This window comes from Echinops telfairi, unplaced genomic scaffold (genome assembly GCF_000313985.2).
Source record: "Echinops telfairi isolate 266 unplaced genomic scaffold, ASM31398v2 ScPeMD7_7424;HRSCAF=8462, whole genome shotgun sequence".
In the NCBI taxonomy this organism is placed as follows: Eukaryota; Metazoa; Chordata; class Mammalia; order Afrosoricida; family Tenrecidae; genus Echinops; species Echinops telfairi.
Window position 1 is genome coordinate 77,478,913 of NW_022111324.1, and position 19,225 is coordinate 77,498,137.

The 19,225-nt window shown below is 43.5% G+C and overlaps 1 protein-coding gene across 3 annotated transcripts in view; it reads right to left on the reverse strand.

Moving 5' to 3' along the window:
- AKT3 (AKT serine/threonine kinase 3) overlaps positions 1–19,225 on the reverse strand; it is a 322,148-nt gene that overhangs the window by 13,543 nt on the left and 289,380 nt on the right. Inside the window, exons 12-13 of one of the 3 annotated variants that reach the window (XR_006680827.1) lie at positions 11,161–11,263; positions 109–2,501 (exon numbers count right to left, since the gene is read on the reverse strand). Coding sequence is in view for 2 of the 3 variants with exons in the window: in XM_004699953.2 (XP_004700010.1) it covers positions 2,416–2,501; positions 11,161–11,263 (189 nt within the window). In the remaining variant the exon portion in view is untranslated. Of the gene's footprint in view, positions 1–6; positions 2,502–11,160; positions 11,264–19,225 lie in introns of those variants that run through there. The other 2 variants (XM_004699953.2, XM_045298105.1) reach the window with 2 other exon arrangements.

A 19,225-nucleotide genomic window follows, 5' to 3' on the forward strand; every position in this document is an offset into this window, starting at 1 on the left:
GGAGCCAGCTGTGAGGAGGGGCCACCCTGCGGCCCTGTCAGCGCTGGTCATTAATCTTTAGGAAGGCATTCTTTGCCAAGGCCATGGAATCACCTTACGATTTAAAACACACACACACACAGAAGGGGGGAAAAAAGCGCTGTGCTCAGTGTGTGTGTGGTGCTACACTTTCCCTCTGCAGGAACAAGGGCTCTGACCTGCAGCCAGGCTCTCAGTTCTCTTCCTCCCTCTGTTTCTTTCTTATGAATGGACGCAAAACAACTCACAGGACACACTTTCTAGGTTACGTTCTCGTCAAAGTGAAAGAGTCAACATCAATGCAAGTTTCAAAATAACAAAGTTGATCTACATGTGTTCAGAGTGAACTACCACTTACTGTAACTTCCCACTCAATATTAAAGATGAGCTTCACTAAGATAAAAATATGAAAAATCAGGACAAAATCTAAGTCTGAATATGTCTTAGCTGCCTTAATAAAATGCCCTTTAACCCCCGTCAGTCCCAGTGGCCCACCCACCGCCAGCAGTGGTTTCTTATCTATAAAATCCATACTTCCAGCATCTTGAGGCTAAGACATCTGCACATGAATATGATTCATCCTACTGTAAAAGTCACTTGCTCAATCATCATAGTACATAACGCTGTAGTCTTCCATTTTGGGAGCTGTCAGGGAGTTTAGCTAAACTGCATTTCCACGATCACTGCAGGGAGTCTGGGCTGCTGCTGCCGCTGCCGCAAGACCGGCCCCGCTCCCTGGACTTCACAGGCTGCTTTGGAAAATGTCAGCTCCTAGCACCAAAGGGTTGGATCTGAAGATCATCATTGACGAAGGAGGAAGATGAGGTTTGCATACATGCCCCCATTCAGTGAGAAATGTGGGAACGGAGGGACATGAGTAGATACAGAAAAAGGAAAGGTTGGAGCTGTTCTGTTTTGTTTTGTTTCCCTGATGGCTTAATTCAGTGATAGTGTACCAAGATCAGAACTAACACACCAGGTCTTATCCTTACTGCCTACTTAGTGAACAGATGAGCTGTGTTCATCGTGCCAAGTAAAGTTCTTTTCTCATCATCGTTCAAGTCTCGGCTGTCTTCATCACACCGTGCTGCCAGACCTTCTGAATGGATCCATCCCCGACTAAGCACACATCAACATCCACATGTTGCGTTAAGCCCTTGGCATGGATAGTTAGATATTTTCAACACCAAGGGGTTAAACGACAGCATCTCTTCTCCCAAAACCAATATGTACAACGTCAGAGCCTTTTATCAATATATATATATTTTTTAAACACAGGAGAAAAAGTGCATGATTCTCATCAGCTTGTACGTTCCTTGCCCATGGGTCAAAAGAAGCTGCATGCTGTCTATCTTGTGTAAGTTGGAGCTGCACTGGCTACATGACATATGATCCTCATCACTAAATAATAAATACTACTGCAGTACCAACAAAACCATAAAGGCTACTCCAAGTTTTAACATCTGAGGAAAAAAAGTGAAATAATGAAAAACTTGAAAGCAGAAAATTAAAACAAATAAGGCGAACCCCTGTTTACCTGGTGTACAAATTTTGGTGAAAAGCAGGATCATCGTATCTGTCTACATTCTTCAGCCATCAAAGGTGATAAACACCAAGGAAGGGAAGACGCTTCCAAGCGCAGGCGCAAAAATGCTCTCTGGCACGCACTGAACATGAACCCTCTCCATGACGCTACCTCTGCCATGTGTGCGCCTTCATGTCCGAACCGTGTCCATGACTGCCCGCGAGACACAGCTTCTTCTGCAGTATTCAACAGGAATGTGTATGTACACACACCCACTCATCAACAGTTGTGTAGTCCTCTCACCTTCTTCCTAACGAGTCCCAGCCAGCCCTTAGTGATCTCTCCCTACCGGTGTGTCTCACTACCACCCTGCATCCGGTGCACACGACCATCCTTTCCCAAGTGCTTAGAATCACATACTAAATCTTCTTCGCTTCATTCATTTTTGATTTAGCTTCTAGAACGTTTTAAGAGGTACCTAGAGTCAAAGGACCCCTCCCAGCCTTCATTGTTAGGGAAAACAAAAACTAAAAGACAACAAAGATAACAGTTGGTGCACAAATCAACCATGGTGAACTCATGATTCACAAAAATCAGAAAATTACCTCTTAAAGTTGCTATAAGAGTAAGACAGTAGCAGCAACAGCATGAGACCTTAGACTGAGATACAATTTCATGCAAAAACAGAAAGTCGAGTGTGTTTGCATATATGTGTGTTTTCGTGTGGGTGAGAGGTTAGGGGTGAAAGACCCTTCCTTGGTTGGTCGGAGACTTTTGTTCCCACTGTCTGCAAGAGCGAGGACCGTTGGCGATGTCCAGGAGCCGTTTCCAGTGCTCAGTCTAAGATGCTGTGAAGGAGTGGACTGCGAGGCTTATTCTCGGCCGCTTGCGGAGTAGGAGAACTGAGGGAAGTGAGGCCGCCTCTCGCTGTCGATGCAGTCCATTCCATCCTCATCGTCTGTGGGCAGCAAACAACTTCGTTAGACTCTGGCCAATTATGATCTCTGGTCTATATTTTCCTTACTAAAAATAGAGGCAATAAAACTCACATAAACTAACATTTGTCAATGGGATAATCAATAAGCACATTTTTTAAAGTTCTATTTTTCATAAACATGTGGTCGATGGGTAGAGAAGACTATCAAATCCCTCTCTCTCCAGGCACTAACCCTTCAAGTCTGAACAAAACTGAGAAAAAAGAATACTGAAGAGAATAGGACTTTCCTAAAAGGAACAAGCCACCGACAGTAACCTTTCATTTCATGAAACTCACCGTCTGAGCTGGTTCGGGTTCTTAGCGACCCTAGAGGGCAGGGAGAAACTGCCCCTTTTGGTTTTCGAGAAGGTGTGGAAAAACTTCTCTTTCTCCTTGGGGTGGGTAGTGGTTTCTGACTGCTAACCTCACCAATTAGCATCCCAGCAGGTAACCACTACGCCACCAGGGCGCCTCTGTTTGCTAAACTGACAGAAGTCCTGAATGTTTAAGGCACTACAGAGAAAATGTTAATGTCTATAGAGAATTCTTTGCCAAATACCTTCAAATGCAAAATGGAGATAACCATGGCCTGATTTCATTTGTGTCCTTGACTGTCTTTTTATTTCTAACATTTTTATTCTCTCTATTCAGCATATCTTTTCTGCCGTAACACCCTGTTCCCAATTTTCTTGTGATAAAACCTGATACTCAGATAAAGGCTAAGGGGTGGTGGTGGTAGTGGTGTGTGTACTAGTTTACCAGCAGACAGAGACTGTTTACAAGGAAGCTGCCCTTTCATCTTGTCGTGTTTTCCTGTAGAGGGCGGATTACAGCTGATGGCCCAGCCTCTTTTGCAGCAGTGCTGCCGATCAGAACCCTGCCTGGTCAGGATGCCTTTCTTTCCAGCCGGTCATTTGGTCATCCCTCATCACCAGGCGCTCCTCTCCTTCCAGGTGCTCTGCAAGTGGAGGGTGAACTCTGGGCCCTCACTCAACGGGATTTCCTGGCTTGTGGCTCACAACGGGCTCCTTCCTGTCCCAGTATTCCTTCCACGTGTTTTTCCACGCTCCTTTGAAACAGACATTTTCAGTTGTGAACTTTCCCACGGCCCTGCCGCATGGCCCTGCCAGCTTTCCAGGGATAGAATGTACCTTTTGAGACTGTAATACCTGAAACGTGCCCTTCCCTCATAAAAATCACCTGGATTTACAAACGTGCTTCTGCCACATGCATTCTGCCAGCACTGCGAAGCAAGAACGGGGAACCACCCAACCTAACGCAAGCACTGCCCTCAGAAGTGCGTGCTGGGTTTGTCAACACACGATAGTTTTACATTTTGATATTTTTGTTCGACAAACGTTTCTACAATTTTGTAGCAGCCCTCATACAATTACCTAATATTTTCATTTTCTAGCCTCTCTAAGGGGCAGTCCTCTCACACAATGGGAGAAAACAGCACTGGCCCACTCTCGCCACATTGTGGACACCGACTGCTACCCAACAAAGGGCGGAGCTTTGCATTTGTCTGAAATGCACGAGACAACTGTTTCTGTTTGCCTCCTTTGATCACAGTTCTTATGTTTGTGCTTATGTTCTTAAAACAAAAGTGTCTAAGAACTGCTACCAAATTAAAACTGAATGAAGTAGGAATCAACCAACTGAAAAGCATTCGTGTCTCCCTTCTATTGACCTGGGAGTCAGGACCCTCAATCTTTCCAGAGCAGCGGTTCTCAACCTTCCGAATGCCGCGACCCTTTCATACAGTTCCTCATGTGGTGGTGACCCCCAACCATAACATTATTTTCATTGCTACTTCATAACTGTAATTTGGCTGTTATGAATCATAATGTAAGTATCTGATATGCAGGATGTATTTTCATTGTTACAAACAACATAATTAAAGCATAGTGATGAATCACAAAAACAATATGTAATTATATATTGTGAAATATTCATTTCTAATTACAAATAAATGAAATTTTGTCTTGAAGCATGGTGTAGCATGGGTAACTGTCTTCAGCCCAGGTACTCGGACGTGGGCATATCTGCATGTGGGTGGACGCACCTGGAGATGGATAGAGGAGCCGTTTTGGTTCCAGACCATCGGAAATGTGTTTTCTGATGGTCTTAGGCGACCCCTGTGAAAAGGTCATTCGACAACCCCCCCCCAAAGGGGTCACAACCCACGGGTTGAGAACCACTGCTCTAGAAGTAGACTACACCCACTGTAGTTGGTTTTTCTTGATAGTATCGGGTTCTATGGAAGGCTTTGTTTCATTAGGTGTTCTCAACCAAGTAATACGCATGCACCTCTTAGCTCAAATACCTTCAGCAGTATTTTTTTGCTCTGCCAGAGAGACTGTAGGAGCTGGGAAATGAGGGTGAGTCAATCAGTTCTGAGTCACAGCTTCTAAAATTTCTCTAGAAATCTACAAAAGGGCCGCTGAAATCTCCAGGCTCAGATTCTGACATGTGTCAATCACGTCTCAGAGAAACAGTTTTCCCCCATTAACAGCTTTGTTTTGCCGAGTGTGTTTCGGCACCACAAACGCGCTGTGCCCAGGACAGCACACGTGGGAGGGAGGGAAGCTGGTCTTGGGCAGTTGGAAGGATGGCTGGGCTCCCAGATGACCTGGCCCAGCCCAGGGCTGCGAGGCCGGGGAAGTACACTGGCTTTCCTTCAGGAGGAGGGGTACTGAGGCTGGGGACAGCTGAAAATTAGTCTTCAATTCTGCTGGTAACAAATTAATCACATCTCTGAATTTAAAAAAAATCTGAATTTCAGAAATAACTCCGTGAAGACCCTGATAATCTTTAAAACCAGTATCTCTCACTTCTTTTTCCTTCGTTCTTGGTAATAGAAGGAGGAAAATATAAGATCCTTAACCAAAATGGACCCATTTTGGAAATGGGTCCTTGGAAAATGGAATTAAAAGATTATAATACAGTTTTCTGCCATGAGCCTGGCAGAGGGACTGAGGCTGACCCTGGCAAGGGTAGGCACACAGGTAAGTCCTTGCTCTGGAAGGATGCGTACAGAGAGCAGTGGAGACAATAGAGAGAAGCCTGTTTCAAACACCTCTGAAAAAAGAAAACAGCAAGTGAGGGTCCATCGGAATGGCCAACCCCAAGGAGCATCAGCTACTTCATCTTCTAGGCGTATTTAAACCAATGTGATTATGTGGCAGCAAAGCTACCAGATCGCAGAGAAATCCTATTTTCCTATAAGAGGAAGGCAGAGCACCATTAATGGGTGTAACACAAGACGACATACTCCAAAATCTGTTCAATTAATTAACACCAGTGAGGACAATCTGGCATGTTACTGCAGCTGTTTGTAGAAAATGGAACATTTTGCCTTCCTAAGTGCTGATTTGTTCTGAAAAATAATAATAATAACAACTCCATTCTGTTTCATAACAGCAAGGTGGCAAGTAGGGAGACAAGTGCTAACTAATGTTACTACTGTGGACTTTATGCACCAACTTCTGTCTTTCGGCAGCTGGAAAGCTGCGCCATTGTTCAAGCGGAAAGAAGAGATGTTGTTAAACGTAGTCACAGTTCATGATTTCACTGCTTCTCCCCTTTATCTGCCCCTTATGGGAAGGCAGAGTAAGTACCTCCACAGCCTGTTCACGGAAGCCAGGGGCGGAGTCACCGAGAGCAGACAGCGCAGGCCCACAGCAGGGCACTTCAGCCCTGGAGAGGCAGAGGGCGCACTCTTGGCGCCTGGTGCTGTGCTGGCCACTGGCGGGGGGCCAGCAGACTTGCTGCTGCCAGTCTGTCTTCACACAGGCTGGGGAGCTCTTCACCTGGCTGCTCTGTCCAGAGAGGCTGAATCAAGAGAGAGAGCAGGCCGACACTAGCTCCTCAGACCACGGCCCTGTGACTCAATGCTGGACACGCACATCCCCCTCCCCCACGGGCGGTACCCAGCACGGGAATTTCTACAGTGCATCGGCTTCCTTTTGAAGGCCGTGGGTTCTGCAAACAGTAAAATACTGGGCTACTAATAAAAAGGCCTGTGGTTTGAACCCACCCAAAGGCACCTCAGAAAAGAGGCCTGGAGATTTGCCTTCCAAAAGTCAAGACATTGACACCGCTATGGCACATGCGCCACTCTGAGTGCTATAGGGTTGCCATGCGGTAGAGCGTATGTTTATGTGATGTGTGTGTGTTTACTGGGGGGAGGGGGGTGTCCTGACACAGAAATGGTCCTATTTTCCTTTAATGCCGTTGCGATCGCTAGGCTTTCTGTTGTTGTTAGTTCCTGTCCAGTCAGTTCCAACCTCCTGTCAAACAGAAAAGAGCATGCCTGCTTCCGCTTCTGTCTAGTTCCACGATCAGAGCTGCTGCTGCCCAAATAAAGACTACATGTATTTGTTTGAAAAAGAGTTGATGAAAATGCAAAAATGTGACATGCCAGGAAAAAACATTTTATTAAAGGCTGAATTGTTGATCAAGAACATATGACACTAGGTTCAAATTAAGCTCTAAAATCTTTGTGGGGAGATTTAAAACACCCTCTCACCTTCCGAACTGTCTTGTTTTATATGTTCTAGAAACTGAGCACCGATCAAACGGCTACTCTTGTCCTGACACTCGCCCTGAAAGCTTGGAGCGAGGGCCGGGCAGCGGGAGCAGTTTCCCACGGATTCTGGTCCTGGAGAGCTAGGCTGTGATGACCGCCAACCACAGGGAGAGAAGGCGCTAGCAAAGTAGCTATACAAGGGATGTCAACAAGTTCTTGGAAAATGGAATTAAAAGATTATAATACAGTTTTCTCATTAACTTTTTGAAGCCCCTTCATATCTTTTAAGTTTTAATTTAACTTATTTATAGTCACACTGGACTTGTAAACTGTCTCCCAGTGGTCTTTCATATCTTGTGTTTCCAAACATCATTTTCCTGTCAGCCCTTTCCCCACCTCCTGTGTGCCCTCACGGTGACTTTGTTTCATTAGATATTCGGCTGGGCCCAGCTTCACCCTCATGTAGTGGATTACTGGACAAAGGAATTTAAAACATAGTGCTGAAATACATTTTCAAAGTCACACTTGTAAGACCCTGAGTGTTTTGGCTGAAGCAATGGCTGCTTCTGAATTCACGGAATGGGTCTCCCAGGGCACTGGAACCACTGGCCCAGACCTAGGAAGTGGGAGAGAGAAGGGCTGAGCCCACCAGTCTGCCAATGTCATCCCTGCCTCTCAAACTGAGATTTTACTTTGATGTTTCTCAAGTGCACTGTCTAGCTCTAGCTTTGCACTTACAGAGCCTACTTCTACCTATGACTTCCAAAATGCCATATTTGATTCTCCTGAAGAGTCCAGAAATGCCAAAAAGCTCTATTTAAGAGAAAGAACAATCTCAAGTACAGTAAGGCCGAGGGCAGAGACAAGACCTGGCTCTCCTGAGGCTCGTAGTGGAAACCGAGTGGGGAGCAAGAAAGTCCAGCTACCCTCCGGGCCCCAATAGGCAGTGGCACCCTTGTAAGGCAGGCATCCCATCCCTGAAGGCTCATTCCTATGTGGGGTCTGTTTAATCATTCATCTAAGAGGTATTTATTGGAAACTATGATGACTAGGAATCCAGAGAGGAACTGAGGCTAGCAGTGAGTAATGCAAATAAGATTCCTCCCTCTCTAAAAACTGCCTGCAAGTGGCAGAAGCAAACAATAAACAAAATTATCCAGAAAAACTATTAGCAAGCTAGAGGTGCTAACATGCAGTGTTTAGAGTGAGGTTATCACCACGTGTGTGCATTGTTCTGTAGATTGGGGAGTCAGAGAAGAATCTCTAATGAAACGTGATGTGAAGCACAAAGAGCCAGACAATCATGGAAATATCTGTGGAAAGAGAATTCTAGACACAGAAAGTCCCAAGGGAGGTGAAGGGAGCATGTTTGAGATCTGTTTGGAGCACAGAAACAAGGAGGAAAGGTGGAGCACAATGAAGTCACAGGAGGATAGGGTCCAGATTAGCAAATGAGCTGGGTGGTTTAGAATTACGCTGCAATGGGAAGCCAATGGAAGGTTTCAGCAGGGCCTGATGGAGCTGGATTACAATTAGAATGACACCCACCGGAGGGAGCTTAGTGGATGCTGTAGAGAGGGAACTTCCCTGGTCCACTCTAATAAATTACGGGACTGCCCAGCATTTCAGACAACTATATTCCTACAAACCATGGATGGGTCAGAGGAACTACAAGGGGCTTCAAAAAGTTTGTGGGAAAATGTAATGAAAAGAATTCACCTTGTCCTATGATTTTTAGAAGGCCCTCATATATTCCGGTCTATGCGCATTGTTGGCACTCCAATAGCCCAGGCTTCAGCATTTTCCCACAACTTCAAAGTCTTTCTGGCACTGTGAGTTAACTTGTCAAAAGCCTAAGCTTCTCTCTGTGGCACATAAGGCAGCGGGGACGCTCACTGCCCCACCACGGTGCTGTACGGTGAGCAGCCCTAGCAACGTAACCTGGGCACCATTCCGGCTATGGCTGCCACTGACCGTGGGACCACGAGCAGCTCACGTTTCACTGGGTTCTGCCCCACCCCCATCTCTGCTGGATCTCAACGTCCTCATTCCTAAAGTGAAAGTAAAGGGTTTCTGGTGACTCTAAGTACAGGCACAGACATTTCCCCCAGTAAAGTACATATCTGCCCAAATATTATATTTTACATTTGGGGTGTTTTTCATTTCAGTCATGTCTTCTGGTTGAGGCTCTCTTGGCCTAGGTGCCTCCTGGTGTGCCCTCAAATGACCAAACCTACTGAGCGCCTCCGTCCCTTCCCTCACAGACACACAGGGTATGTCAACTAGCGCTGGCAACTAACTTGTTTCAACTAGAAAAAGGGAAGGGACACAGAGGGAAACCATCCAGGGAAATACAGGAAAAGAAAAGAAAAACATGATGTTATTGGGTGAGCCAAAAGATGTGTGACTTGAAGACTATTTTTAACCATCAATTTATCACCCTAAATCTCAATCTAATTTTCCTTCCTAAGACTTGAAAACTGGCAGATGTGTACTGGACTTCCCAGTCAGCATTTGCTGTCTGAACTAAGACTTTTGAGAATAACACTTGTCAGCAGTGTTTATAAATTATATTTGAAGATACTTTTCTTCCATTAGATTTACTTATTTAGGTCCCGCCCTGCCCCATAACAACATATCAAAGTATGGGATACAGACATGAAGTGGTTGTAATCTGAACATGAACATAATTTTAATGGCTATATCATCTAATTTATATACAGGCGGGTAAGTCAAAAAGTATTGCTACTTGGGTTCTAGTTTATACAAACCTGGGTTTACTCCGAACAAAACACGTTAAAGCATGTCTCTGCCATCCGTGAATGGCTGCAGACAAGTTCTCTCAGACACTCGCCTTAGTCTCATTCCAAAAAATCCAAACTCACTGTCAACAAGGCGATTCTGACTCATAGTGACCCTTCCGGACAGGCTAGAACTGCCCTTATCGGTTTCCAAGACTGTAACTCTGTATGGGAGTAGCAAGCCTTGCTTTTTTGCCATGGTCTCATTAGGATGCATTTAAAAAAAAATTTCAATGAAAATAGTGGCTTCTAAGGGGACCTGTTGGGCCAGTTAAAGTCAAGGCAGAAAGGTCAGCTCCAGAGGTTATGACAACTGTTTTTATAGAATCTCCAAGGGCTAATCTTGACAGGTACTCTTCAAAGACACAGGACAATCCCGGGGGGCTATTAAGGAGAAGTTTGAAGAACATTACAAATTGCATTGGCTTTTCCTGAATTGCGATCTGTTGGTAGGCTTTTCGGTCAGGAAAGATGTGCTGAGGCATGTATTCCACCCTAACAATACATTGGGTCACTGACTGGATGGAGTAAGGGCTGCACCCCGAGAAAAGTGTCGGAAAACTTTACCCATCCACCACCTAGCCCGGATCTTACCCTCTCAGGTTTCGTTTTGTTCTCCAAACTCAAGTACGTAAAGGCTTTAAGTCCCTGGAGAATGTCAAAGCCACAGTGCAAAATCCCTCGGGAGCACTGGAGGGACGGAGACCTGGCCTTCGGAAGGTCTGTATGGAGGCCATGCTGAGAGAAAATAGCTTCCCGTTTTGATGCTTTTGTTTAACAAAGTTTGCTATGATTCTATAGCAAGAATTTTTTTTACCCTCACAGATATAAAATATTACTAGTAAAATAAATGATTACTTCATAGATAATACTGGTTACAGCAAAGCTAAAGAAAAAAGTAACTCCATTACAAATGAATTGAAAAACTATTAAGTAGGATAGCAGGATTGGCAAAAAGCCATGAAGGTGGTGTGTCCATGCACAAGGCCTGGGGAAAGTAGTAAATTCCTATTTCAGAATTCTTTCAGCTCATGTCAAAAGAATCTATTGGAAAATCAAAAGAAAGGGGGCTAACGCGACTGAAATTTCGACTACCATCCCGTCTACAATTCCTCCCAAGAGGAGTTTTCCACCAGAGATGCTTTCTCCTCTCAAGTCACTGTCTCTTCAGATTTTCACACTGGGAATTGTACATCCTTAAAAGAAGTAAGTCACTGTGGAATGTGATTGCAATACCAGCCAATGCTTTTTTAAATGACTATTTTTTTAGGTATAGTAGAAAGTCTCACTACCTTCCTGATTTACTTACATTTTTCAGGTGGTGTTATTGTAATTGTCTGAGCTGTAAATTCTTCATCAAAATATCTGGTATCTGTCTCAGATGTTACTTGAGGCTTAAAAGGAGGTAAAAGCTATAGAAAGAAGAAAAAAAGATACTGTTAACATTGTATTTTAGGAAAATTCACACCCATGGCAAAGTTAGAGAGAAAACAAATAATGAACAGTGCAAAATCTAGAAGACTGGTCGAGATTGTACTAGAGTTCCCCATCAGCAGTCTAACACAGACCAGTGGGTGGTGGGTTGCCTGTACAAAACCTGAGAGATTAGGGAAAACAGAACAAGGGAGAGCCACGGAGGAGAAATCTACTCTTTTTCCCCAACGACTGCACAGACAAAGCCATATATATGGACTGGTCTCTGCAACGAGATGCAGACTTTTTCTCGTGCGCCTTTCCTGGTGCACCTGGCTGAGCAGGGTATTATTAAAAGCACAATTTAATAACGCAACTCTTCCCTTTGCAGATAAAGTGCTCTCTCCTTACTTTGCAAAGAGCTGTAATTCCGCGAGAGGGGGAAGTCAATGCCTAACCTTCCCTGGATTCTTGGCAGTCCCTGGTGAGACTGAAATGCAAAACGTTTTGTCCACAGCTTTGTCAGCTTCTCGGTGGGGGCCGTGGTCTCTAAGGAGATGCAGAGAAATGATTCTGGAAACTGGAATGGCTAAAGTCACTGCCAAGGACTGCCATGGCATGGGGGTGGGGTGCGGGCTAGGAAGGGCTGGAGCTGGAGGTTTTAAGGTCATGCAAACCCTGCAGCAGTGCCTCCACCAGCCAGGAGGAAGCTGATGTCAAAGCAGGGGCTCCCCTTTCTAGAGTGGGGGCCTTGAGGGGGTAGGTGTATCCTGCAAGTCTCCTTTCAAGATAGAAAATCCTGTCTCTGAGCTTGGAGTGAGCGCATGATCTGTTGATTGCAATTCAGGACAGAAGATACCATTTTTTGGAATAAAACTCTCATGTGGATATGAAAACAGAAATTAGAATGACAGAAATTAGTATGTTTTATAAAGATTTTACTAAAACAAAACCACACAATTGGCTTTAGATCAATGCATTTTCCCACTTTTACTGTCACCAAATTTATGTTAAATAAGTAGGCAAAAATCTTTAAATTAGTCTCTAAACAGACCATGTTTTTCAAAAATAGGAGATGAGTGCAGTTAAAAGCATGTTTTCAAAATAAAGGACCACACTGCAGCTTACGGCATGTGTTCCCAAGCTTATCTCTGATTTCCATTTGCCCCCAATTCACAGCCATTCTACAGCCTTCAAAATGAACAAGTATTTTTCTGGGGTGCAAACTAAATTCTCGTACCATTGATCAGCAAGAAACGGGTCCTACAGAGTAATATGGCTCCTCCCAGGGCTCCCTGTCATCTCCTAGCTGGCACAAGCTCTGGTAGCAGCGAGGAAGAGGAGCAGGCGATGCACCAGCTCAGTGTTCTCTTAGTTGTTCCGTGAGGATGACGTAACATAGGCAAGCAGTTACCTACACTGTTGGAAAGAGTTCCCTTTCTGTTCAGAAATAAATGTATTCTTTTCTGTGCACAGAAAATTGGGCGACTGAAATCTGGTGAAGATTTTCCCCTGCAGAGTAGAGCGGCCCCTTACCCCACTGTTTCCAGCGTCAGCAGTGCCCCTAGCACCTCCCTGGCCAGCAGTGCCGCTGTCCCTGTGGCTGGGGCGCACCTCTTGCAGAGTGAGTACCAGGTTCTGAGCACCCAGTGCTCACACCAGTCTCACACTGCCCTTTTCCCTTTTTTTTTCTTTTTATTTTCCCTTAAATTGCCTTTCCCCCTACTTTTTTTCTTCTACTCCACCCTTTTTAAAATGTCTTTCTCTTACCAGTTTGAAGTCAGTCAACAGACTCACATCTGCCACCCACACATTGGGTGAGTGCCCCACACACTGCACCACCTCTGAACTGATGATGGCAATGGTCAGCACCCATTCACCCTCCCCTCACACAACGGCTCTACACAACTAGCAATTAGGGACGACTGTCCACTCCCGATGATCCCTAGTGGCGGGGTGGCTGCTCGTTGCGCTGCAATCCCCAATGTCCAGCCGGTGCTCTGTAGGAGAAAGTGATCTTTTTATTCCTGTACACAGTCACACTCTTGGAAACTCCAGGGGCAGTTCTACCCTGCCCTACAGGGTTGCTATGAGTCAGCACCAAATCTATGGCAGTGAGGGTAAGTCCACACTCCCAATCAATTACTAAATCCACCTAGAGGCGGGTTATGTGCTACCAAACTAGCAACCATTGTAGCACGCCCACCCTTTTGTCTAATTATTTAAAAAAAAATGCCAGTGAAGTTAACCAACAGACAGCTAACAAATTAATATACTACTACCACGATGCCTCAAGCCAGCACACAAGTTCAAATCTCTCTCTCTCTCAAACACACACACCACCACCCCGTCTCCAAACAGACAGATGGCCCAAACAAGTGACCTAAATACAGGTACAGAAAATCTTCCAGAGGAAGATATCCTTTGAGAACTAACTAATAAGGAATTCAACAATCTATCCTTGTGTCATTTCATCAGGTTACAAAAGAGATCAAAGACAACACCAAAGAAACCAGAGACAAACTGGAGACAAACACGGCTAAAATTCTAGAAGAATTCAAGAAAATAATACAACAAAACTGGTCTAAAATGATTTAAAAAATAGAAATCATACACAAAACAGCAAATGGAAATCTAGAAAATTACTACTAAGGTGACAGAAATGGACAACACATTTTAAGGGCAAGAAGCCCTGTGGTAGAGGGAGCTGAGGATTGAGAGTAGGGTCAGATGATTGATTCTAGCAAAAGTAATAGAACTGTCGCACATATGCACTTAATCACAATCACATTATCTACTATGTTACAAGATAGGAAAACTAAAATTACTGTATTTATTTATGCAAAACCACACAAGATTAACTGATATTCATACTGCCGACCTTGATCTTACACAAAAAACGTGACCATGTACCAAAGTATACATCACACTGCTATATAAGCATTATACCACAAATTGGAGAGCCATCGTGGCACGGCGGGTTAGACCTTGGCTGTTAGACAAACAAATCCGCAGCTGCTACACTCAATGGGAGAGCAAGATGGGAGTGTTTCTGCAATGATTTCCAGCCTCGGAAAGCTTATGTGACAGCTCTGCTCTGTCCATGAGTTGAAATGGGCTCAATAGGTGTGACTCAAAGTAGGATTTATCATGTATCGGCTCCATTAAGATGAATATTTTAGCTATAACAAAAGTTGGATACATCTGCTTTCTCTGCTGAAATTCAAGGAGGCTTTTTAACACAGGATAGAGGTGCATTTGGACTGCTTTTACACAATCCCCAGACATTTGAACGCAGGTTTTCCCTTCCTGTTTAAAACGAACTTCACAAGTATCCATTACATGTGGTCTACAGTAGGTCTGAGGAAAGGGGACGTCACAGACACACAGACATATAACTACAGTAGTTGAACGCTGCAGTTATACTGGAGAGCAGTCATTTATAAAAGGAAAAGTGCTCTTGGGAATGAAACCCAGGGCCTTTTTGAAAGACAAGGAAAGGTAGTAGAAAGATTTTGCTTCTAAAATAGTGTTTATGGGCAGGTTGTATGGATTAGAGCCCTAAGGACCGCAATGAGAACCAAGTGGTGTGATTTACAAAGGTTAAGTCAAAAAGTAGTGCTACCAGGATTCCTGCTCATGCACGCCGTTTCATTCCACACCACACATGCTTACTATGGATGGCCGCAGACAATTTCCCTCTGCAATACACGTCTTAGTGACAATACGGTGCTTTACAAAAGGCGGGGGTTGTTTTTGTGCCATGCAAATAACAGTTTTTAGAGCAGGACAACATCAACGTTGTGACAGAACAAATGCAGGCATCTTCCCAAATCTTAGAAGCTTTGCACCAAGTTTACAGGCATGCTGTCCCATAGAAAACAAAGTTTTAGATGAATCAAGCATTTTAAGAATGGGTTTATGGGATGTGCATTTCTGTTTTACATAGTGCTTACATTTACCTCCTACCATTTATACTGACTTTTATTCATTTAATGAGACAAATATATATATCCAAATTCATTTTCTTCTAAACTGTGTTAGACAGGGTTCTATAGAGAGACAAAAACAGATTGCTAGTAATTATATATATATATGTATATATATATTTATAGAGATAGATAAATATATAGCACAAGAAATGAACTGTTAAATTATAAGCAGTATGAATGATTCAGTGCAACTCACTCCCATGAGAGAGTTGTGAGACACTGGCAGTCCTTTGAGTCTTGAAGGCCACCACGATGTCCTCTGTGGAAAGAGCTCGGCTATCCCAGCACAGGCAGCAAAACAGCCAGGCAGGTCACCAACTGTCAGTCCCCAGCTCAAGAGATGCAAATTTCAATCGTGTGGTCTTAAAGGGACCTCAACTTACAGCGACAAGTCCACAGGCTAGGCGTTCCACAGGTATTGTAGCCTCTACATTTAGGCACAGAACAAGCAAGGCAGCCGCACACTGGTCCGATGGTCAAAGAGCGAGAGACAAGAAAGGCGAGGCTCACGGAGCCATTTATCTCTCCGCCCTTCAATTAATCCCACTTGTGTTTATCAGCCAGGCTGGCACAATAAACTATCTCATAAACCTTAACTTAAAATTCTCCTTGTGATAAACACACCACTACAGATATGTGTCAATTTGCCATGAATGTAAACTGAGTATTAAGCCAGATAAATATATATGTAGTCAAAAGTTCTTAAAAAGTAAACATCAAATGTAAACATAAACAATGCAGCATAGATTGTTATACTGAGTGACCCAAGCGACCTTTAAGACATGTTGGGTCCAATCATTGAACATGTTGTATAATGTTAAATACTATAAATTTTATATACAGATATATTGTATAATTATGCTGTTTGTAAATAAAAATAATTGTTTTTTAAAGAAAACGTGTGGTTCTGTTCACATGCCAAATGTCTATAAACCTAGTGTTAAGGAAGAATGGGAAACCTCAAAGATGGGCCAAGAAAGGGAAAGAATGAAGTAACCATGGCTGAAGTCCAGAAATTAGTGGAAGACCACATAATTACCATTGATATCATACTTATTGATGCGAATATCTCACATGGTTTTAGCATTTTTAAGTGAACACCTTGGCCATAGCCAACTTTCAGCGCAATGGGTGCCCAAAGCATTGCACAAAGATCATCTAACTAAAAGAGCTAGATCAAAACGAATTAAGGCAACCTTATGGATTCAATTATAACTGGCGTAGAGCATTGCATTTATCGACAGAGTCCCTACTTCAGCTGATTTTATAGATATCATCCAGAATTAGCAGATTTGGGGCTTTCACTGTCCTCCATAGCCTTCTGCAAACTGGGTGCTCAAAATTTAAGCTCTAATATTGTTTCCTCCTCTGGTCTTGCATCTTATTATTACAATCTTTGGATCGCACAGGCTGATGTGCTTCTTCCATGTGGACTTAGCTGTCACCTCATTTTGATGGCTGCTTCAGGGGAAAAAGATTTACCTGCTAAAGAGGAAGACATGGAAGTTCAGTTTGAGTGAGAAGAGCAATGAAGTAATCCTACGGCAGGTCAGGAAACTAATGGGAAAGAGAACCTGGACTTACTGGGAGCTACTATATCTAGAATTGTGTTAACAGGAATTTCATGATGGAACTGGAAAGAAAGAGCTAAGATCCAATTAATTTAATCAAACCTCTACGTACAAGGAGTTTTACTTCTGGAGTCTAGGTTTGGTGTCTTCTGAAATATTCCTACCGTATCTGAAACATAGCCCTCCACACTGAAATGAAAATTGCTTATTTATGTATTTCTTCTGCTAAGTTTGTGAGCAACTAGAGGGCAGGGACTCTATTTTATTTATCTTTGAATGCCTGGCACTTAACATAACGCTTGCTACAAACCACAGCAGCCTCTGGGTTAGGAGTGTGCTATCTTCCTGCATCTGTTAAGAATTTGTAGGCCAGACCAGTGTGTCTTATTTTGCTTTTATTTTGTGTAAGACGGGTTCAAGTTCTTTTCAAGGATGTAAAAGCTTCCCATGCAACAAGTGAAAAGCGAAGGTGACTGTGATGAAGAGTTTGTTCTGAGTAGGGGTTGGCTGAAGGAACATTGGTAGTGGAGTGTCGGGTTGCTAACCACAAAGTCAACTGTTGGAAGCCACCCACCACTCCATAGGAGAAATCTGAGGCTTTCTTCTCCGAAAAGATTTACAGGCTCAGAAATGCAAAAGGCTAGTTCTACCCAGCCCTATAGGGTCCTTGACCCACCTGACGGGAAACAGCAACCTTGCTTCACACTGGTATGTCCTGCAGTCAACCTGCTGAGTAAGGACCACAATTTACACCTGTCCCTGTTGATCACTGTACCAACTGTCATATTCTCTCTCACGACTACTGGGAGACAAGTAAGGAGGGGCTTAGGTGTAACCAACTTACCTTTATCAATTACATACATATAAAACAATACTGCAGGCAACGACAATTCAAGTGCACATGAAACAAAGCAGAGTAGCTCAAACTAGGGATGAAAATACAGCTTAAAAGATCTTTCTGGGACAGAAATGGCATTAAAACTACCTGATAAGGAATTCAAAAGAATGGTATTAGGTTCCATCGATGGATTATGAGAAAGATCAAGAAATCAGATGAAAGCAAGGAAAACACAGAAAATTTTGTAGAAGAATTCATAAAAATACTATCAGAAAGTAACAAAATAAAGGAAAAAGTAGAAACCAAACAAAAACTTCAAATAGAAATCCAGAAGATTAATACTAAAATTTCAGGAACAGATCAATGGGCAGAACTGAATCAATGGAAGACTCAAACGGCTGAAAGACGAGTCTCTTCTACTGAACGGCAATAGGAGCAATCCCAAACGAAACACACAAAAATCAGAGTAATGAGAGGGACCTGAGACTCAGGGGACCCAATCAGGAGGACGAACTTACCGGGGACGGGAATCCCAGAGCAGGGAGAAACAAAGCCAAGCACTGAGGGGGTTAGAGTTGCTGGATCCCTAACATCATGAATGACAAGAAGTTATTCGTTTAAGAAGTAAAATGAACCCAATTCAGGATAGACCTCAAAAGAAAATCACCAACACATATCATTACCAAACCAAAATCAAGCAAAGAAACCTGAAAGAAACTCAAGAAAACAAAAAGTTAACTACAAAGAGACACCAAGGGTGGCAGTTCAAATCCACTAGCTGCTCTTCAGGAGAAAGACGAGGCAGTCTGTTTGAGAAAAGATTTAGTCTTGGAACTATTATGGAGCAGTTCTACTCTGTCCTATAGAGTTGCCACCCGTCAGAATCGATGTCCGTGAACTGAGTTTCTCTCTAGTTCCTCTCTTCCTTACAGGAGAAAATCACTCTAGTCAAGTTTCCGACTTCGCCCACCTTCTTCCCACTATCAGAAGGCAAGAGTCTGATAATAAAGAAAATAGGGCTTTCGGGCAAACTAAGCCAACTTCCTGCCCAAATGCCGATAAACACATTTGCTGTAATCGCCATTTTTATTTCTTCCCAAATGTTATCACTACAAAGGTGTCCCAACTCTTTCTTCTCTGCTAACCCCCTTCAGCGATGCTTCGGAGATCTTGCTCCAGATCACTCTGGACTAACTGCCTGGACTGTCAAAGTCCATACTGGCTCCTTCTAAAGACTGTGTTCCTCTTTCTCTAGGGTTTGTGTTTTGACAGTAACCTTTGCTTGGTTTCTTTTTCTTCCACCTTCCATGTGACTTTGTAAAAAAGAACAGAAAATAATGTAACAGGCGTCCCGACCTAACAGATGTAAACATTTCGCTATGTGTACTTTCAAACTTTCATTGCTGATGATATAAGATACAAGCACACAGATGTAAGCAGTGAGCGGGTGAGCCACATAACACACACAATGTTCAGCTATTTTTAGCTGTTAAAAATGATAATTACATACAACTCAGACAAAGGTCCTAGAAATGACTTTGTGTCATTTCCATGGGTTTT